Here is an 18587-nt window from a genome sequence, read left to right on the forward strand (position 1 = left end):
GACATAACTAAATATTACTACTTGGGGCGTAGGCAATTCCCTCTGCCACACGTAAAATTGAACAGGGCTCAGGCAGTGACGCTACGTTTACTGCAAACCGGGACGTACCCCACTCCGTATTTCATAAATAAAATTCACCCAGAAAGAGAAATTAGGACAGAATGTAACGTGTGCGATGGCATCATTGACATCAGACACATGCTGGCGGGCTGTCCCGCGACTCTCACCGACCCCGAAGAAAAATGGCTTTACTGGCACAAGTTCATAACAAGCTCTTCATATCAAGATCAGCTACGGGCTGTCCAGAGGGTCCACGATGACGCCATAAGGCTCGGCCTGGCGGTGCCGACGTGGACGCGGCCCGCCTCGGTCTGAAAAGACCGGGCTTCAGGACGCTAATAAAGTTTTGTGAATGAATGAATGAATGAGCTGCTGAAACAAGAACGGAGGATAAGCATCGATGAACTGGCAGACCGTCTGAACATCAGTCACGGTTCGGTTCACGCCATAATTCACGAGCCTCTCGGTTATCGGCTCTTTGGTGCGCAATGGATCCCCAAGATTTTTATCCATTGCGAGAAGTCGGAGAAGTTTCGCGCTGCCTTGACTCATCTGATCGGGTATCACAATGAGCATGACGACTTATTGTTTGCAACTGTGATCGGGGATGAACCTTGGTGCCACTACTACGAGCCTGAAACACGACAGCAAAGCTTACAGTCGAAACATTCGAATTTACCACGCGCAAAGAACGTAAAGGCCATCATTTCCGCTGGAAAGGTGTTGTTGACTTTTTTTTTTCGATCGACACGGTCCATTACTGATCGAATTTGCTAAATCTTGAGAGGCTATCAATTGTTTCCGATATTGTGAAACGCCAGAACGGCAGCGTGTCGCAATCAAGAACGAAAAACGTGGAAAATTGACGAATGGGGTCATCTTGTTCCACGACAATGCCTGTCCCCACGTCGCTTATGTGGTTAATACAAAACAGGCAAAGTTCAAGTGGGAGACGCTGCAACATCCGCCTTACAGCTCAGAACTGTCACCTTGCGACTTCTACATTTTGGGGCAACCGAAAAAAACAGCTCAAGGGAACCAGATACAGACTTTTTGAAGCAGCAACCCAAGAAGTTTTATAAGACGGAAATCACGCAACTCGTTAGTCAATAGGACAAATGTCTAAATTCTCATGAAGACTACTTTTAAATAAAGTAGCCCGTTGTTGGCTCATTCATTAGACTTGCCCTCATATATCTTGCAGAACTCCTGCTTTTTATACGTGTTCTCTGTCGCGGCTATAACTTCGGTGCAATTACTCACGATACACGACAAGGGAAAGCTACTACTGCGTAATACATTGGAACAAACGACAGCGTCATGGAGATTTTTCACTGGCCATTGCATATATACAAGAATGTAAGCACGGTTCTTGAATGACAAAGTTTCATTAACATATTTGTCCTCAATTTGTTCAGCTCATTGTATTTTAATTTTTCATATCAGCGGCATGCACTGCTTTCCTGGTTACGAACTGATGTAGTTCTAAAGTTCGTGTGATATTTTCTTTACTTAATAAATAGACAAAAAACATGGAAGCATTGACGTCAGTTATGTTGGGCACAATTTTTGGCACATACGAGTACAATATTTTATGAAAAAATACATATTTTACTTGTATTTACAGAGCGTAGCTTTCAAGAATTCGTTTGCAGCATCTTTGGCAATGACAATGCAGTTATTACTCATGTATTTGATCCCTCGATAAATTGTTTAAGAAGAAGCTTTAGCTCGGGCCCAATCCGACGCGGCCTATTCAAATACTTGTAAAACGCAGACACGCTTTTCTGAGATAATCCTGCTAGTCGCTTTTATTGAAATTGGTTGCATTTGAGAGAGAAAGTTAAATTCTAGTGTCTGTTGAAAACAGAATTTCGATTTAGGGCCTGAATTTTGTTTAAAATATTTTGGAAAATTCGAAAAAATAGAAGCACGACGTTTACAAACTAGTAGCTATGCATGAAGAACGGATATTGTGGTTCTGTAAACGGCATTTATTATAACAGTCAAAGCGGACAAGTTTGCTGTGTCAATTTGCATCTTACGTGAATTGGGTACGTTGTGTACAAGGGTTCTGCAAAAGCCGTATTTCCACAATACTAAATTTTTTTGAGATTCATGTGTAACATATCTATTTTGTCCGCTGTAGATGTACTATTAGATGCAATTCACAGAATTGTGATATCATTTTTTCATTGCTGAGTCAGAGAGTTTTAAAGTTGATAGTTTCGTTTTCTGAAAATTTTCAATTTTGGCCAATTTTTAATAAATAATTGACCACCTAAATGAAAAATTCGAAGCCAGTAGTCACTAGAATGAAATTTTTCCTTTTAAATGCAACACACCTCCTCAAATTTGGTGAAGTGCTTGCAGGGAAAAACGAATTCCCCTTCTACATGTGCTTAAATAGGAGCACCCGAGAGCTAAAGCTTCCTCTTAAGAAATATATATATATATATATATATATATATATATATATATATATATATATATATATATATATATATATATATATACATATATATATATATATATATATATATATATATATATATATATATATATATATATATATATATATATATATATTGGGCCAGTGGCGTAGCCCCCCCCGAACAAAATTTCTGGCTACGCCACTGCTGCTGACGACAAGCCCATTTGTTTTCACTGCCGTCGCATCGGGCACATTTCTCGGCACTGTCGAAGTCGCTGGACTTCCCCGACCCGGTCTGCTTATACTGCCTATTCTCGCCCCTCGGGTGGCCCTTCTCGTCCTTATGCCGCACGCTCCGATAATGCCGCCACTGACTCTCCTGCGCCGAACCGCCCCTATTCTCGTTCACCTTCGCCCCAAGGACGACAATCTCGCTCTCCCCAGCCCCGTCGCTCCTTTTCGCCGACTCCCTTCGGACGCCGCTCCCAGCCGGAAAACTGAATGATGCAGCGCCTCGAGGTGACGCTGCATTGCTCCCTACGCCACCAAATCCTCCACTGACGTTGTCCACTCATCTGAACCTTCTTGACGTGCAAGTCGACGGAGTTCCTGTATCTGCTCTTATAGACACTGGGGCGCATTTGTCGGTAATGAGCGCGGACTTTCGTACCCGCCTGAAAAAAATAATCACGCCCGCCACGACGCTTGTCGGCCGCGTCGCCGATGGCGGAACAGCCCCCGTAATTGGTATGTGTGCCGCCCGCGTCTCCTTCGCCGATCGCTCAACAGTCGTGCTATTCACAGTCATCGCCCACTGTCCCCACGACATCATCCTCGGCTTAGACTTCCTCTCCGCACATTCTGCTCTCATTGATTGTTCCGCCAGTACTCTCCGCCTTGACCTGCCTGTTCTGGATCCCGCTGTATATTAATATTAAATATTATTAAAATATTAAAAGGTTCAGCCCACCACTTGGTAAAATAATTTTGGTTAGAACGATTAGGCCACTGCATTCAGTTTCACGTTTTTACATATATATTTACAACTCCGAACAGATCATTTGACACTGAAATGGGAAGTCTCATTTATTAAGTACACAAGCAGCCGAAAGTGTTTCCCAAGTTTTCTCACAGTAGTGATGCAAGGTCGCACGTGCAACAGCACACGTCGTAGTTAAAAACCGCGACCATCGCAAGATGCCACTGTCAGCTAGCACTCACTGTGCAGCGGTAATATGCGATCACTTCCCTTAAACAATTAGACATACTCTATGCATAAATTCCGCTTCCACAAACCAAGAACCCAACTAGGCATCTGGGGTGCTATGCAGGATGCGTCGAGTTTGGCGAAACTCGGAATCTTCACGAGCTCTGGCGACACCCCAAGATGAAAGCACGAATGGTACCGAGACGCAGTTTATCTTTCGACAAGCCTCCAGTTTCATTGGTTTATCAAGATTCACTCTGGCTGGCTATCATTCCTTGGGCGTTGCCTTCTGGGCGGTCGACAAACTGGGGCTCACGTGATCATACCGTCGGTGCATGGTCGTGCCTTCTTTCACTTGTCTGTCGTCCCACCGAGTGCATTACATGCAGAAGCAAGTTGTAAAACAAATGCATTTAGTACAGTATGATTAGTTATTTTAACGTGGTTTAGAAGCATTTTGAAGCTTACGAGATGTGCACTGAATGCGTCTTAGACTAATTTGTAATTTAGTACGCTTCGCATTATACCACGAGGGAACGCTGTAGTGGCGTCATCACATCCATTCAACGGGCAAGCATGGCGGCTAAGCATCAGAGAGGCCCAGTGTAAACAAACCCGTACAACGAGCTTGCAGTGCGCGACGTAGTGATCAGGCTCGACGATGGCCACTATTTCTTGGATAGTTCTGTTCCTCCGTGGGCAATCTTCCCGTGCACCCGGTAAGACTGCCAATAGCTTCGGCGATTTTACAGATCGCAACGCGCACCTACTGTTCACGGCGAAGTGCTGAAGAAACAACTTGTCCGGTGCTGCTTCTGCGAGTGCGCTGAGTTCCTCCACTCTGCGTGACTGCGAGAGTCACGAACATTACATAGTGTGGGCAAAAGGCAGACATCCTATATAGCGACGATGCGACAAGGCGGTACCGACGATGGATCTCGCTACCAACACAGTGAAGGAGACATCAACAAACTGCAGGTAACTATATTTCTACTGTTTCATATTTAGCATAATAAGAGTGCACGGATTAAGCCACTTTCGTAGTAACGAACTGAATGTCTAGCAGTTTAAAGAAGGCAGTGAGAACCAATGAGTGTTCGTGCTTTTACATGCAAGTGGGCCCGCGAAAATATAGAAAAGATGAAGGTAACCTTCACTAACTTGGTGAGATAACAGAAATTCATGAGTGACATTAAGCCAGCAAAATTTATGGAAGAGTATCTTTATCCAAGTGAAATATCAATAGCAAGTACTGATATAAAGCAGGAAATTTATATAAATATTTCATGGGTTGAACAGCACATGGAAGGCATTACCGAATCGTGATCGCCTCGAGACCGATATCCTTGAAGAAAGTCTAGAATCATTGCATTCCAGCGGTTATGCAATATGGGACACAAACCTGGAGGTTAACAAAGCAACTTGAGATGTCAAAGACTGTGCAGAAAGCGAAGTAACAAAAATTGTTGGAGATAGCATTAAGGCAGGAAGACAGTGGCGTAGTAAACCATGGCAACTGATATGCTAGTTGAGATTAAGAAAAAAGAAAGGAATCGGCAGGCAGGCCATGCACGTATTCGATCACTTGTTGCCAATTCATATCAGGTGATTACATAAGCATGACAGAATGGATGTCAAGGAGAGAGAACTACAGCCGAGGATGGTAGAAAATTGCGTAATGGGACAAAAATATTATGTTTGTAGGCATAGGATGCAATCAGCTCGTATAAGAGGGGATTGTAGGGTGAGGCATTTGTTTTGCAGCGAACAAAAATAGGTTTGTGGTGCTGACAGTAGAGACTCGTGAAGGTGCGGTGCCACCTCAGCTGCTGGCACACTAATCAACATGACAATTGGCTCTGAAAAAGAAAACCCCAGTTATGAAAAATAAAGCAACGTTGCCCCAACGCATTGTTTTATTATGCATACTACACTAGAGGCTTCCACAGTTAAGGGCACTTAGTACTAATAGTGCAACGAGCATTTTTCTTTGTAAATAATGGTTTGTATGCAGCTGATTCATTCCAATACACTTTTTTGCAGCAAAACATTCTGCTGCTGGAGGCACTCAACCGCCTGGTGGCAGTAGGCGAGCACCAGGAACGTGCTCTTGAGAGTGTGGCAGAGGTCCAGAGGGCTGCTCTGCAACAGTAGTATCGGTGCCCTCACTGCTCTCCTGTTGAGCCCACAAAAGGCACCTTATAAAGGAGCTTTCAGTTTAATATTTTGTTTCTTATTCAAGAACATGAATAAAATTATTGCAGTAAACATTCTACTGTGCATATTAGGACACTTGTGACATGCACTTGGTGTCCCTTTAAAATACGCAGAAACGTAAGACAACCTGTGCCACTCTTGGACCATGTAAATAAAAAATACACCAATGCAGCATACACGTCATCGTGCTGTTTGTTCTTTCTTTGTGCAAGAATACAGTGCGTGTTGATTAGCCACAAGATGAACGGTGTGTGTAATTCACAATGAAGACAGGAAACAGCAGGAGCTTAATAATGCTATCACCTATAGACTGTGCATATGACTGCAACACTCCCCGATTAAAACGTGCCATTACATGCATGTTCGATACCACATATTCTTTAACATTTTCTTATAATTAATTGCATGTACCATATTTCACACATCTTAAGCCCTTGCATAGCACACTTCTGATGTATCCATTTCATAGGCCAAGTAATTGTACACTTTGTCCTTTTGTGTTGTATGAAAAGCAGCAGCCTCTACAGTCGTATAAAACTTCAGAAGACAGGAGAGGCCCCACCCAGATGACCAAAGCGCAGCAGCCGATTGCTTACACGTCTAAAGAAATAGTCCCTCTCCAACGAGCAGGTATTAGTCTGTCCGGCGGCACGATGCCAGTCTAGGGTGCGTGCCCATTGGTGCGGGCTTGTGTTCACCTGCCTTAAAGTGCAGATTCCGCAGCCTCCTAAAGTTGTATCCGACTATAGAAACACGTAATGCCTTGCACCAGTTGCATAGACTTCTGCAACTTGATAGCTCACAATGATCAGGAGCAGAAATCTATAAAGGCATCCAAGCAAAGCGGCCTAGTCACACTTCCATTATGAGGGGCTGTAAAAAGGTCTCGCCAAATATTCCCATGATGTCCTTGAAAAAGAGTTGCTGTTTGCCAATTCTTTAGAATCAAAAACAGATTACACTGAATGTTGTGTAGCACGTCAAAACAAACCGAGCTTGGTTATTTGCACAGCATGTAATGGGAGGTTGTGCTTCACATAGGAAACAAACTGCTCTGTCGAGTACAATTTTAAGGCCGGTATGGCACCTATTATGTCAACAGTGCCTATATACGAATTACACTTTTCACAGGCCATTGATTTTGCCACTATTTTTGTATGATGGTTCTTTCAATCAGTGCTTGTATTACATCAGCAGGTGGATTTGATTGCAAAGCTTTGTTTGCAAACCCTCAGGCTTCCATAATTGTGTGGCAAGGCACCGGCATGGTGTCGAATAGCTCACACTTCCTCGGTCCTGCACCAAAGAAGCCCAATGCTCTAATTGCAGTTGGATCGCACAACAATTCAACGGCACACAAAGAAGTGTAACACACACAGCAAAGCATTCTGCTGTGTGTATTTCTCTTTGTGTCCCGTCAAATTGTTGTGCAATTAAACTTCAAGCTTCGATACCAATACACCGTCTTCAACCTCACCAATGCTGTAGTTATTAGGCTACAATGGGGCACATCTTTGAAATTTCACAACACACATTAGCTCTCCAAAAAATCACAAGTGTTAAATTTTGCAGCACAGCTGTATGTATGCACGTGCCGTATTCTTTACCACTAAACTCACAGGAATCAAAGAGGCAAGCATTAACCAGCCTTGCTGCTGCTGTTACCATTATCATCATGACACCAATGGAAAGACAGTGCCACGTTTCAGTAAAGGGAGTGCTGGAGGGAAAGGTGTGACAGCGAGGGCTTACAATAAAAATAACGGTTACGAGACATGTTCATTGCCAATATATGCTGCATGTCGCTCAGCTTACTTTGGCATTGCGGCAAGCGTTTACTAGTTTGGGCATAGACACGTTTTGTGTAATCATTGCTCTAAAGCTGTACAAATGGTCTATTTTCTCTGCAATGTTTATTTTTATCATGGTGGGTTAAAGACCCACTTTTCATTGGCATCTGCAAAACATTTCTCCCGATATGTAATTTTGCCTTGGTGGTTCATGACAACTTCGCGTAGAGAGAGTTCTGCAGAGTATCAGATGTGCATTGTTCTACTGCTTAAGAATTAGAGCCCCATTATGAGACGAAAATATACAATTTATCCATCCAGAATAACGCCGCCCCCCCCAAAAAAAAAGAAGATGCACTGAACCTCCGGCACATGCACCAACAGTGAACAGAGCAAACAATCTGAAGTATTTGCTTCATGCAAGCCAACACACTAAGATCCTCAATGCATTTTCATTTCACCACAAATGCATAGGCACAACCGGCTTGGCGCAACATCCACATCTCGCGCTGCAACAAATTGTGCAATGCCTCGCTGTTTCATAGTGCGGCCGATAGATTACGCATGATTAAAATTCAGCATTGTGCATACTTAATAACTTCACCAATGAAGAAACCCAGGTTCTTTATGAGATTAGGATTCATAGGTTACTTCACACAATTTGTGATATCCATTTATCTATTTATACTTAAATAACCTCTTTCCCAAGAAAGTGAGCCATTTGGAAGGCACCCTGACAGACAATTAGAACAATCGGCAAAAAGTGATCAACCAGCGAAAAAGTCTGTTAATCACAGTAACGCTGATATTGAAGGCGCCTTAATTCCTACGTACGTTCCGTTGACACACCCAACTACGTTCGTAATGTTCCCACGAAGTAGGAAGCATTCTTTTATATATGCCCGCTCCGCCGAGGTATTCTGGAAAGCTAGCCACAGCTTACGCACTGCCGCATGGATAAGCGCGTCAGACACATCTCTGACACAGTTGTTAACAGTAGTTTGATGGCGTCCAATGTAACGCTCGGCGCCGACGCTTCCCTGAAAACTCCCAGTCCCGTAGAAACAGAGGGCACAGATGACTTGCTCTACGACGGTGAGCGACTGAAGCCCGCCACGTTGTCTCCGCAGACGAGAGTCTTCGCCTAGCTCGTCACACAGCCAGCACACTGATGTCTTCGACAGGCGAAAATGACGCTGAAACTCCCCGTCGGTCATGCAGGAGAACGGGTCCGGACGGTCATACTGCCGCTTGCTGCCGCTGGATGCAATTAAACAGGCTGCTGCTGCCGCCGCCATGTTCCCGAGTTGAACTCGGAGGGGGTATCGCGATGTACGAGTTTAGCACGAGTTCGCCTGTCAATCAAAACCAGAGGTCACGCCCCGCGCGAGGCATGTAACTATTGCGCGCGCACCCACTACAGTTGGGCCACGCCCAACTTATATTCCGGCAACAGCGACGCGGTGTCGAGCTGAGAGGCATCAACAATCTTGACCGCCGACACAAAACACGCACAACGCACTGTCATCGGTGATGTACTGAGCACCACTATCAAAAACAAAGCGTTGACTGTCGCTGGCTTATGCATACATCTTCTCGGGCTGAGATGGCCGCACAACACGGTTTCATTGCCTGCATTGTGGCGCGTAGCGCACAGTAAATAATTATCGGCACGTCACTGTAGCTGCTTGCTAGGCGTCGATGCGTCGAGGGGGACGACGATGCTGAGGAGTGCGTTTGAGATGGCTGCTTTGTCATCGAGAATCGCTCGCTCTTCTAGACCCAGTGCCATAGCATTTCTTCATCACAAGCACTGCGCCCTCAACAGTTCCAACACCTCTCTCCGTTCGAAATCTGATTTCATAACTGCACACAAGAGCCCTCACCTGCCAAATTGCGAGTGCTGCGGTGTCGTTACGATATCCGTCTGCGATCGCTGCTGGCTCCAGCAGAGGTAATCAGCAAGCACCTTCGACTGCACAACACACTCATATACTGCGCACATGCGCTCAGAGGCGCCTTCACTGGGCAAGCGATGACAAACGATGAATTGTGTCGCTGGGGCAGCACGCACTTTTCGCAATGTATCGCTGAGGCTTGGCGCACAAAGATAAACAGGTACATTTTCACTGAACTGCGTCACTACGCACTCTAAAATAACATACCGCCATTTGGCAGCGACAGCTGTTGTGTCGTTTTTAGTTGGTGAAGCGGGGGCCTTAATTGCCTAGTGAAGCGCCTGCGATGAACAGCCGTACCGCGGCGCTGCGTTTCTATTCCCCTAATAGTAAAAGAGTGGCCATGACCCTTCATGGATGAAGACCGACTTTATTGCGAATAGCACTGCAGCGCCCCTAGGCGACTTATCACCGTATGAACGCCCTCGTGCGTGCGACCCTCTTCAATGTACCGCTTCTAAGCTTTCGCCTCCCTGTCGCCACTCGCGGCAAGAAGTGCAAAATTTAATAATTTGCTCGATCCCCGTTTGTCATCACATATTTCTAGCGTTGAAAACGAAAAACAGATACCTAAAGAAATAAAAATGTTTGTTATTTTATTTGTTGTATTTTAACGTATTCGTTTGAGTGAAAGTGTAGGTGCAAGAATGCGCCGCATGTACCCTGTCCGCATTCGATGCAGAATAGAAAGACAGTGCGCGAAAGATGAGGCACGCCCTTGACGCGCCCGGGAAAGGCCTGGCAAGCGGCTCACGGCAAGTGTGCAGACAGACAGCGGGACAGTCACGGTATCGCTAAGTTGCGATAATCCGTTGATAACAATACGCGGCGCTGGTGTGTTTCGTTTTGCAGCCTTCTGCGCTTGAAACGTGGAAGCAGCGTGCCGCGCAGGGTGCGCTCATGTTGTCATACGCGGCTTTTTGTCTACATAATTTTTGCATGCACCTTCGGCGCGTTCCGCGCTATCTCCGTTCACTGACTGCGGTCGAGCAAACTCGGGTAAAACTCGGGTGAACGAGAAACTCGACGCATCCTGCATAGCACCCCTGCAATGCCATCCGCACCTTCGCGTGACGTACCAATGTCAGTCACAGACCGAACGAATATTTACAGATGTGCTCAAGAATAATCTTCGCTTGAACACGACTGTTCACTTCTCAGCAACTGTTAAATCAGTAACTAAGTGGGTGGAGGGGTTCTTGATGACATGGTAAAATGGGTAGTTCTCAGGCGCGTCGGATGGATCAGTCATGAACAAGACCTGCAGGAATTCGCGCTTCCATATTGCTCAGTCTTTTTTTGCGTAAGCTACAAAATTAACGGAGCTATACCCTGTGTGTACACTTGCAGTATTCGGGATGTCAGGGAAGCGATCATCGAGGCACCCTACAGCCCAGTGCTGGAATCTCTGAGGCCATGGAACTGTCGAATACTCTCCTATACGCTGCGACTTATCGCGCTAAAGATAAAGCGCGCCACGTTAGGATGATTTATTAATTTTTTGTAGACTTGCGTTCAATCACAAAAAAAGAAGGGTAATCATACTTTCTCATAAAGCTTTTCATGCAATCTATAAAATCAGGAAAATTTGACAATGGGCTAGATGTTCAACGTGTTTCATTTTGTGCCCCTAAATAACGAAAGGGCCAAACTGAAGCATCTATATAATATCTAATACCAAGAGAAAATTATAAACTGTCTATTCTTTAGAAAGTAACAAAAATTGAGTATATATGGCCACATTGCACGCACAACGACGACTTCTCGGTGTCTACCTACGTGCTCAATTGTCACTTATTTTCCTGCTGAGAGCTAGTACTGCGGACCTTTTTTCTGCTGAGGACAAGAAACATACGTTGACATATGTACCACAAGGCGTAACCTGGGGCGCTATGACTTGAAGCTAAGCCAAAGTGTGTCTTTTTCATTTCTGCAACCAGCCCTGCATTATAGGTCGAAAACATATTCGGGCCACTCTCACTTTCCTGTCCGTCACGCGACATCCCCATAACCGCGAGAACTGCCCATCTGATATCATGTACACACATTGATTATGCATGCTCAGACCGAACAAAAAAATATTTATTTCTTAGTCGAAGCTTTTTTTGCCATTCGCCCTTTTCTACTGGTCAAAAGTTTTTCGTCTGCGCCCACTTCACCTGTCTGTCACACGACGTCACAAAATCGTGAGAACTAAGCTCGAAAAAAGTGTTGTGTACGCATTAAAGATGCATTGCCATGTCGGACAAAACTAGATTTTTTGTTGCATCGCCAGAGGCAGCCCCTTTCCGAAACAAATAAAGCATGGTTGCCCGATGATCGCTTTGGCACTGGTTACCATTGTTGCCGGGGTGCGTGCACTCATTTGTGTGTAATGAAAAAAAAATTTGCGTGGAAATATAACGCTATCGAGAACTTTCGGCACGTAAACTACATAGCTTTGCCAACTCTTATTTGACGGGAATCCATTTTAGCGGCAGTTTTGACCTTCCCTTGCACGCCACCGCGATTTTTTGCCAGCCACCGCAAGCTCAAGTAAGGGGCTGAGGTCCGATCGTAGACGCCGGCACCCCCCTCCTCATGCGGTCTTTCACTGCGCTGGCCTGGGCCCACCAAAACCCTCTGCACTTCAGCGTGCTCCTTGCCTCCTGTCAACCAACCATATACAAAAAACCGCTCAACGCAGGCAATGCTATTTGCTTTGAAAGCAAACAAAAGTGACCTCCTTATTGAGGAATGCGTTTGATTGGGCATTTCGGGTTCCAGCCTCATGCTTCTATCAGTAGTTACGTGATTGGAACAAAAACAGATTGGCATAGTTTTACGTTGTAGGGAGCCTGGTGGCACATCCGTGAGGTATGTCTTTTATGGAATAGGCAGAGCAAAAACAATTATATGCAAAAACGCTGAATGATGTCACCCTCCTCTCATGCCGCAAGGAAGCGGAGGAGTCGCGCACGCCACACTTACGGTGGAGCTGGCTTACCTGTGCTCGCATATCCAACCGCCTCCGCAGGTGTCATCGCTGTGCCGAATGACGGGTTCGATGTTCCACGCGGCATCCGATGGCGGTCCGAACCAGGCGTTTCGGTCCTCGCCATCCCGCAAATCCCGGGGCCAGCGGTAGCTGCTCATAACGCGAGGCAATCCGTAAGGCCACGCGAGTAAGAAAACGTTGGCCATCTTGTAAAGGCGGGGCTCGAAGAACGTCAGGATGTCCGCGCCGCGACCCCCGTGGCCCCTCTGGTTGTCATGGTTGTCCACGAAAGTCAGCGCGTCTTCACTCGGAAGGAAGCCCCAGTCCTCGCCAAAGTTCCTGAGGTACCTGAGCAGCTGATACGGTCGTTTCCTAAGCACGGCTCCTTAAAAATAAAAAAAAACAATATGCAAACCGTCAGCAAAGATGCGCTTGCGCGTGCATGCTTTCTCGTTTGGAAAACTAGTTACCAGCTGCAGTTTCCTCGCTTAAAATCTCACTCAAACATTTATTGGTTGCCATTTATTACCATGAATTCTTACTGGTGGTTTGGTGATAACGTAGCGCATAGACGCGCCTTCCGCGTGGTAATGCAAGATAAAAGCCATCCCTTAATTAAGGATCAGAGCCTGCTGGACGAGGTACATATTTCGAAGCCAATCAGCGACTAATGTAGCAACGCTGAAGCACATGTCGGTGGCAGCTTGTGAGTGGGCTACCGCTGCACAGTAACGCGTTATTTAACCGTAATACTCTACATAACATGTTCAGTATGCCATATGAGAAAATACGTTAGTAGAGTAATATAGCGAACCGCAAGGACAGTCCGCTAGTAATCTCTTGTCGGTCACCTAGGCTCTCAGCACACCTAGCAGATTGCGCCGAAATACATCAGCAATGACTTCCATTTCAGTTTTGCTTGAGAGCACAGCACTTAGGCGTCTGTTCTTGCGGCAAGCGTCATGTTACGTTCCGCCTCCCACGTGCGGTATAGCCGGCGCGGATACAACCGACGCCGGGGCTTCGTGCACAGCGGCGGGCATTTTGGACAGTTCAGCGCTGTACCTACGCCTCCTGCTCTCCGCGTCCAGGCATGCTTCAGTGCCACGTGTCTTCGTGTGTGTGTGTGTGTTTGTTTGTTTGTTTGTGTGTGTGTGTGTGTGTGTGTGTGTGTGTGTGTGTGTGTGTGTGTGTGTGTGTGTGTGTGTCTGTGTGTGTGTGTGTGTGTGTTGGTGCCCACGCTTGTCAAAGCGTGGCAGCCGGGGAGAGGAGCTCCCCAACTGTGAAGCGAAGAGGTCTGACCGGCGCCGGCCCAGCGGATACGTCACTTCTTGTCACAACGTGTCCGTGCGCCGCCATCACGTGCGCCTCTTGCGCGCCGTTCCTTCTTGCCTTCGCCTCCGAGAGTATAAAAGCAGCTGCCCCCGGACGCCAAGAGAGAGGCTTCGATTTCTTCCGTCGAGTAACGTGGTCTCCCGTTTCTCCACTTCGGTCGACCTGACCGGCCGCTCTTTTGCGATGCTACAATAAACAAGTTGTTCTGTCAGCAGTCGACTCATCCTTTGCCAGGACCTTCGGATGCTTCCAGCTGTGCCCCAGGCCGCCAGGCCAACGCTACCCTTGGGGCTTGCGACCCATTTGCAACAGTCAGCGTTGTGCTTCGCAACCAAGTCAACGAACACAACGAAGCGTGAAAGCGAATAGAGCACGAGGAGGAATGCAGAGGAAGAGATGTGGCGAAAGCGTGAGACGAAAAGTGTAGTGGCGCGCAAGGCGGCTTCACGGCGACAATCGCAACGAGAGGGAGCCAGAGTAGGGCGTGTCGTCTCTATGGAAACAAAGCGTTGCATGAGCAGAGGTCTGTCTGCTGGAGCTGCTGTGTAGCGCGCCCACTCATAACCTACGCGCTGCCTCTAGCTATCTCCCGAATAGCGAAGCAGTCGCGCCACAACGCTCGCTTTGCAACATGTCTAACGAGGCAAATTGGCCGCGCCAGCCAATGTATCACGAAATGCAATCGCACACAGCTGCACTCCAATTTCTCATTAGAGAATATCGTAATAGTCGGTGATTTTCTGGTTTAACCGACCAACGTTGCATGCTTCATCGAGTGGTTTCATGTCAAACTTGCGCCACCGCTCATATTTTCTGACGACGAGAGGGAAAAGCTATATTGTTTCACTTAATTTCAATATTTTGTTTAAACTTATGTTGATTACGTCTCAAACTCCAACTTAGGGCAACAATCATGCAACACATTTACGAGGTGCTGAGCAATGGTACTAAGCTTTATGGTGTGTACATCGTGCTTCTCAAGCGTCGCAGGCGAAGATGCACATACAATGCCAGTAACACAATAAGACCAGATATTAGAGTAACTGGAATGAATACATTGCAGTAAGTTGCGAAACAAATTACGCCAGAACTGATCTCGCGTTCACTGTCGACATTATTGCGATTAGCAATTTAGAAATGTAACGGCCCGCCGCATTTCTGAAGCAACGTTTATTTATCATCTGTAGTGGTAATTGTTAGGCTTTCGTTGCTTCGGATATACGCGACATACCCCGCCATTTTCCAACTTTGCTTCATTGCACTCGCTTGCCGAGGTCTCAGAATAGCTTAGTGGCATGACGACGATATCATGACTCCGCAGTAATTACGACGATTGAATGACGAAGAAGGAATGACATTAATAGACCAACAAAAGTAGTATTCTATGACGATGGTATAAATGATGACGATGTCATATGGACGACAGCGTGACGAAGGCAACGTGACAATAATGGAATGACTACGAGTTTATGACGTGAGCAAAATTTCTTGCTGGGCTATTTGATTCATGCTTAACAGCTGAAAACTGGTAAGCGCAGTTTCAATGCGCTTTCTAGTACTCTGTTGTTTAGTGTATGACAACGATATGTCGTGACGCGGAATGTATAAAGACAGCATGATGCCAAAGCTGGAATCACAATAATGGTGCGAACAAGATGGAATGACGACGACAATGTGGGAACGGACCCCTGATAGTGACTAAGGGCGACGAAATGACGACGACTGCTTGTAAACAGCGCATACTCACGACTGAATGACGACATCATGATTACGATAGCCCGACGAAGAAGAAATGACGTCGATGGATCGACGCGGGCGGTATGAGGAAAAAGGCGTTACCACAACGGCATGACATTACTGATGTTATAACAATGGTAAAATGATATTTCGACGATGACAACATGAGGACGATTATGTGACGACGACGGCGTGGCCACGACGACAGGACGAGAGTAGGCGGAGGTGGTTACAATGACAACGGTCGAAGGACCGCGGCGCCATCAGGACGACGTTGAAACAACAAATGCATGGCGACGATAGGATGACTACGGTATGAGCATAATAGGATGAAAACGAGTGTACGACAATATAAGCATGACCACTGCTTTACCATGAAAGCTCTAAGAAGACGACCGCATGACGAGAGGTGGATGACGAGGCTGGAATGACGAAGATGGCCTGACAAAGACGGTTTGAGAAAAGTTGCGTAATAGTGATTGTCTGACAATGATGCAGTGACAACGATTGCATGACAGCGGCGGCCTAATAACAAAATAATGACAACAGCACGATTACGGTATAAGGAAGAACAATTGACATCTATGGAACAACGAAAGCGGTACGACGACTACAGCAAGACGACATGGGAGTGCGTTACTGCAGTGGTGACAACAATAAGACGATGGCATGACGGTTAGAGCATCATGACAGGGTTATGACAAAGACTGTGGCGACGATGGCATGACGACAATGGCATGACGACAGTCGAATGATGAAGCTAGAATTAGGACAGTAGAAGTACTACGCCGGCACCACTACAACAGACTACAACAAATGTCGGACGATGACCGTATACCGGCGACGCGATCACGTGACAATGGGGTGGGGATAATGGGCTAACGACGAGTGTATGATGACCATGCGGTGACGACAACTGCATCACGAAGCCTGTGTGACGGCGATGGCGAGAAGATAGCGTCATGACACGAGTCTGAATAAGTGGCTACAGAGGCGAAATTAGAACGGTCACGAAGGCATCACAACGACGGTGTGACCATATGGTGTGACGAGTGCATGACAAATAGCGTGACGAAGACAGCTTGAAGAAAGTTGGATGACAAAGCTGGAATGACAACGATGCTATTGAACAACTTATGTCACAGGGTCGGTGCAGAAAGCGTGACGACGACGGCATAATGAGCCCGATCAAGAAGTTGGAATGACGGTGATGGAATGACCGCTACGGCATAACGATAAAGAGCACATACCTAGTGGACAAGACAAGCGAGTGGGACGGCGTAGGCAGATAGATAGATAGATAGATAGATAGATAGATAGATAGATAGATAGATAGATAGATAGATAGATAGATAGATAGATAGATAGATAGATAGATAGATAGATAGATAGATAGATAGATAGATAGATAGATAGATAGATAGATAGATTCAATATGACTGATGTAGGCAAAGAATGATAATGGCATTAAAAGAGCATATAGGCTTCGTATACTTATTTACACATGTAGATCTTATGCAACAACAATACTTATTGCAGCTGGTTATATTGAAATACCCTGTTATTAAACCAAAATACTATCGAGGTACGGGGTTAAATCAGTGAGAGAAATGCTGGAAACTTCATAGATAAGGAAGGAGACACGTATGTTGCGCGTCCGTCTGTTTCGCTTCATGAATAAAATATTTATTTCTTTGACAACTTTTTATGAGGATATGTTGATATTGTCATTTCATGACAAGTGCGCTCTACTGCGTCATTTTCAGATACTGTCACGTGCATTGTCACTTATTTATTTGCTTGCTTTCAATAAAATTGCCTGTTGAGTCAGCGCTTGTCCGTGTATCTGTGATGTGTAGTTCGTGCTGACAACAGCTTCAGAAGGTTATATTACATTGCCTATTTAAAAAAAAATAAATTATGGGATTTTACGTGCCCAAACCGCTTTCTGATTACGAGGCACGCCGTAGTGGAGGGCTCCGGAAAATTAGACCACCTGGGGATCTTTAACGTGCACATAAATCTAAGTACACAGGTGTTTACGCATTTCGCCCCCATCGAAGTGCGGCCGCCGTGGCCGAGATTCGATCCCGCGACCTCGTGCTCAGCAGCCTAACACCATAGCAACTGAACTACATTGCCTATTTCACTGCAGCACAGCGGTACACTAGGAGAATGTCATCATGAGCAGCAGAAGCTTATTTTATGTCCACTGCAGGACGAAGGCCTCTCCTTGCGATGTCCAATTCTCCCAGTCCTGTGCCAATCGATTCGCTAATTCCAACGAGTGCGGTCACGTATATGTCGGTCAAACAGGTCGTTGCCTGAACACTAGATCGTCTGAGCATAGGCCCTCGTTAACGGGTAATGCCTACTCAGATTTCGCGCCAGATTGCTCTGAGCATGGGCGTACTCCGATCTATAAAAACACCACAATACTTTCCGCGCATAGAAATCAGACCACGAGGGAGATTATTGAGGCTTACTATATCAGGAAAGAAGGGTCGCGTTGTGTAAACATGCCATCGTTAAATTTGTATGACAGTGAATTAAAATTTTTAAGCCGCGTCGTAGTGTACTATTAGATTACAGGATTTTGCGTTTTGCCTGGACACTGATAATGACGCCATCGATGGGAGAGCATGTGGTTATGGGTTGTGTGCATAAGTTTGTGTATGCCTTCGAATAAAATTAGTTGTGAGTTCAGCGCTGTCCTGTGTGTTCCTGCGTTCTGTCTTCGTCATATTGTGCTGCCACTTCAATATCTACGATGAGTTACGCAAATAGCAGCATTACATTGGAATGTAGAATGAGTTATGTATAAATGGCCGATGCAAATGCTCCGTAGAAAAAAATTTGCAGTAGGGCAACT

The 18587-nt window shown here is 45.9% G+C and overlaps 1 protein-coding gene across 2 annotated transcripts in view; it reads right to left on the minus strand.

Annotated features, from left to right (window-relative positions):
* LOC135904298 (pancreatic alpha-amylase-like) overlaps positions 1-18587 on the minus strand; it is a 155750-nt gene that overhangs the window by 21753 nt on the left and 115410 nt on the right. The window contains exon 7 of one of the 2 annotated variants that reach the window (XM_070533596.1): positions 12653-13028. In XM_070533596.1, coding sequence (XP_070389697.1) covers positions 12653-13028 — 376 coding nt within the window. The remainder of the gene's footprint in view (positions 1-12652; positions 13029-18587) is intronic. The other variant, XM_070533597.1, reaches the window with a different exon arrangement.

Source organism: Dermacentor albipictus, chromosome 2, assembly GCF_038994185.2.
Source record: "Dermacentor albipictus isolate Rhodes 1998 colony chromosome 2, USDA_Dalb.pri_finalv2, whole genome shotgun sequence".
NCBI lineage: Eukaryota > Metazoa > Arthropoda > Arachnida > Ixodida > Ixodidae > Dermacentor > Dermacentor albipictus.